The 4,340-nt window shown below is 33.2% G+C and overlaps 1 protein-coding gene across 1 annotated transcript; it reads left to right on the plus strand.

Annotated features, from left to right (window-relative positions):
• Nucleotides 1-380: 380 nt before the first annotated feature.
• On the plus strand, nucleotides 381-1,322 carry LOC112517279 (2S seed storage protein-like). Its single transcript, XM_025124660.1, has one exon. It carries the CDS (start codon nucleotides 400-402, stop codon nucleotides 1,171-1,173), a length of 774 nt encoding a protein of 257 aa, XP_024980428.1. The 5' UTR covers nucleotides 381-399; the 3' UTR covers nucleotides 1,174-1,322.
• The last annotated feature ends 3,018 nt before the right edge of the window (nucleotides 1,323-4,340 follow it).

The raw sequence follows: 4,340 nt of genomic DNA on the forward strand, positions 1-4,340 counted from the left end.
TACTTTAGAAGAAAATTACGTTTTATTTTAAAATTATATTAATAAAATATAAGTTTGTTCCATTTTATTCCATTTTGTTTCACTTTATTTTTATCTGTTTTACATAAAAGTCATGTAAACATTTTACAAGATCTCTGTCCTCTTCTATATCTATACTGTAATGTATACAAACATCACCCTTGTAGACGTGTCTTCCATTTCATGTAAAGAATCAACACCGCATTACATATTCTCTAAACCATGCTTCCACCTGGTACATGCAGATGTCCTACGTGTAGCTCCAACTTCACCACCTTTACAATCTACTCCTCCACGTGTAACCCTAAAATCCACCATAAATACCCACCACCACAACCACTCCATCACCACTACCACCACCACCATCACAACCATCACACAATGGCAAAGCTAATAGTTCTCGCCTTCACCATCGCCACCCTCCTAGCCTTCGCTTCTGCCCACAGGACCATCATCACCACCACCATCGAAGACGACACCTTCGACATCAACACCAGCTCAAGAAAAGATCAATGTATGCAACATCTCCAGAGCCAACAGCTCCAGCAATGCCAGAGGTACCTGCAACAGCCGAATCAGAGCCCGTTCGGACTGCCAAACCCACAGCAGCAGCAAGCCCTCCAACAGTGCTGCCAAGAGCTCCGAAACATCGACGAACAGTGCGCGTGTAAGGCCGTGAAACAGGCGTTTGGAGAAGTCCAACAACAGCAGCAGCAACAACAACAGCAAGCTGGACCTTTTGGTTCCCAACAGACCCAACAGTTGAAACAAAAGGCTGAAAACCTCCCTAACGTTTGCAACGTCCAAACCAGACAACAATGCAATGTTAAAACCGTCAAACAATGCCGGAATCAGGTCCAGCAGGCACAACAGTTTAACCGGTGCCAAAAGTACTTGGAACAACAGGCCGGCTCCGGCTACCTGAGGACGGTGGTTTCGTTAGAGAAACAGCCGCAAGAAGTGGAACAGTGCTGTGAAGAGCTTCGAAATGTGGACGTKGAATGCCAGTGTGAGGCGATGAAGGAAGTGTATAACCAAGCTCAGAGGGAGCAACAACGGCCGCAGATGGAGCAGTTGGGAAGGATGGTTCAGAATCTGAAGAACGAATGTAACTTAGAAGTGGAACAGTGCCAAGTTCCATCTTGGAGGTTCTAAGTAAGGTAGGTTGATGATGAGAAATAATGGTCGATAGGGAGTAATTGGTCGCATCTCTGGTCGATGTTCATGGCTTTGAGATGGGGTTAGTTTCCCAAAATACTGATCGATAATCCATGGATAAATAAAATGAGTTTCAATTCAAATGATTTGATTGTGTCAATGATGATTAGACCCTAGGACATGTAAGTAAGCCAAAAGGCCTGCTCCTCCATGATCGTCATGAGTCATCCATGGCATTCCCAAATGTCGCTGGAAACCCCAACTTACCCTCTGCCTTGCCGTCCACCCCTACCGTCGTCGCTATATTGTTCGTGGTTAAAAACTCGTAGCTCTAGTCGCCTATAGGTAAAAGTTAAAATTTTGGTTTTTTTTATCATGTCGTCGCGATTCGGGGTGTTAATAGGGTGAAATCCAATGAATTTAGGTAGATCCGATCCGATCCAATCATCTATTGGATGTTTGATTTCGTAATTCTATCTGATTCGATTGACATTGGACATCCGATCCAATCTAAATCTAAATCCAATGGATGATTGGATCGGATCGGTTCCATCGGATGTTATTATTGGTCATCCATTGGATTGGATTGAATTCATCGAGTCTTTTGATCCAATACTTAACCAATTAATCCACCATTTCAACAAATTATTCATAGTTATTAAAAACCATGTACATAAATATCAACTACAAAAAATATTGTAAAAATGTTAATAACTATATATAGTTATTAATTAGATATTAATTGGATGGTCATTAGATTGGATCTGTTCGGTTTTATTGAATATTGGACTGTCATCCAAGAACCGACCGATCCAATTTGTATGTTGAAATTTTGTTTTCGATTCGATCCGATTAAATAGGATATCCAATTATGGTCGGTCGGTATTCTAATTGGATCGGTCGGTTTAAATTGGATCGGGTGACTTTCCGTACATCCCTACTCCAATAATGTACCTTTCGATGAAAACGATGCATAAAATCAAACTTCGACAACGATCTAAATGACGAACTTTGGACTCTGAATTAATGAGATGCACAAAATCGAACTCCAACAACTAACTAAACGGAAATTAGCGATTAGGGTTTAGGAGGGACGATTATGATCCTAAAGGCGTGTCTTCCATATGTAAATATTTTCATTTTCTCGTATAATTTTAATTTCCATAAAACATATTTTCAAATTTTTAAGATTAGTCGGCTTGCATAACGGGTTAAAATATTCAGACTAATAATAAAAAAATGAAATTTTTAAATATGGGAGAATATATTTCAATACAATCGTTTGCCCTTAATCCCAAAAAGGATTCAAACTTTGACTTTGGAGGTAAATGGGTATTTTTTTAAATTCCACATTCACATATGAATTGTACCATTTTCAAGCAAACTTTCTAAAAAAAACAATGAATAAACAAAGTACTCATGAATATTTGATCTAAAAGAACTATAATTTGACACCTAAATTAAGACTATGTAATAAGATAACAATTAGTGTTGAACAAATTCACAAACCCACAATCGTTTATTGGGTTTCTGTTTCTTGATTTCTTTAAAGTAAGTTTAGACCCATAACCTAATTTCTACAGATAGATTAATGAGACGTTTACCAAACGCTACGTTATTCGACTGATTGAGTATGACAGTGACTGAGAGAATCTTACCCGATAAGAGACATGTAAATGACTAATAGCCTTACCCGGTAAGCACTTAACATACGTTACTTATTTTACATGTTAAGCATAACAAATGTCGAGAATCTTATATGATAAGAGACATAGAAATGATTAATAATCATACCGAGTAATTAAGAGGCTAAACTTTTACCTGGATAGCAATAGTTTATAATAATTTATTAAAAAATTTTAAAAATATAAAGTAAATATTTTATTGGATAATAATAATTACAACAATAGTTAATTAATAATAAAATGATTTAGGAGATCAAAGTGCCTTTGACTAGTGGTATATATGTCAGTCTTTCGCTTTTTAGGCTAGGAAGTTAGGGGTTCAAACCTCACAAAAATAAGGAGGGTGTGTGAGTTTATTTGTTCTACTATATTATAAAGCATTTGACAAAAACTCTTAAAAATCATTCTTTATGCATGAAGTATTGTTTATTAATACACTAGAAAGGGTACTCGCGCAATGCAGCGAGATACATCTTGCTTTTAATATTTCATTTTATTTTTTATTTCAGTCGATATTATAGTATAGTTTTATGTGATTTTTAAAAAGAGATTATGTTTTTATTTTTGAATAAAATATAAATTTGAAAATATTTATACTATATTATAGAACATTTGAACAAAAACTTTTAAAAACAATTTTTTATGCATTAAGTACTGTTTATTGATGCATATTACTTAAAATTCAGGATTACTAGTAAATTGTGCGTACGTACAACTTATTAAAGCTCCATGTTTGAATTCATGTAACTAACTGTAGATAAACATAATAAAATATTGGATAAATATCTCAGTTTAAATATAAAAAATCTAAAATATATTTAGAATAATCATTGAATACTAACAACTAATTATTATCTTTATAAAAAAATTATATTATTAAATCAAAAATAAATGATTTCATCATTGAATCTAAATTATAAAAAACAGAAACTTTTAAATATTTAATTTGACATTAAAGTTGATACATTTTTTTTTCAAAATTTTATGATACTTTCAAATTTATTTTATTTAAAAAATAAAAACATTATCGTTTTTTCAGTACCACATAAAATCGTATTATAACCTCGGCGTTGACAAAATAAAATGAAACACTAAAGTCGAGATTGCGTGAGTACTCTTCTAGTCATAAAAATTTTCTTACAAAGATAATAATTAATTATTTTGTTAGAACTCAATAATTATGCTAATTATATTTTAGATTTTTTATATTTTAAAATGAGATGTTAATCCTCTATTTGATTATTTTTATCCGCAGTTAGTTACACGAATTCAAACATAAAACTTTAATAAATTATACTTATGCATAATTTACTTGTAATCTTGAATTTTAAGTAATATGCATCAATATACAGTACTTCATGCATAAAAAATGGTTTTTAAGAGTTTTTGTCAAATGCTTAATATAGTATAAATTACTTAAAGTTTAAGATTACAAGTAAATTGTTCGTACGTACAACTTATTAAAACTCTATTTTTAAC

Source organism: Cynara cardunculus (genome assembly GCF_001531365.2).
Source record: "Cynara cardunculus var. scolymus isolate 2C chromosome LG 8, CcrdV1, whole genome shotgun sequence".
In the NCBI taxonomy this organism is placed as follows: domain Eukaryota; kingdom Viridiplantae; phylum Streptophyta; class Magnoliopsida; order Asterales; family Asteraceae; genus Cynara; species Cynara cardunculus.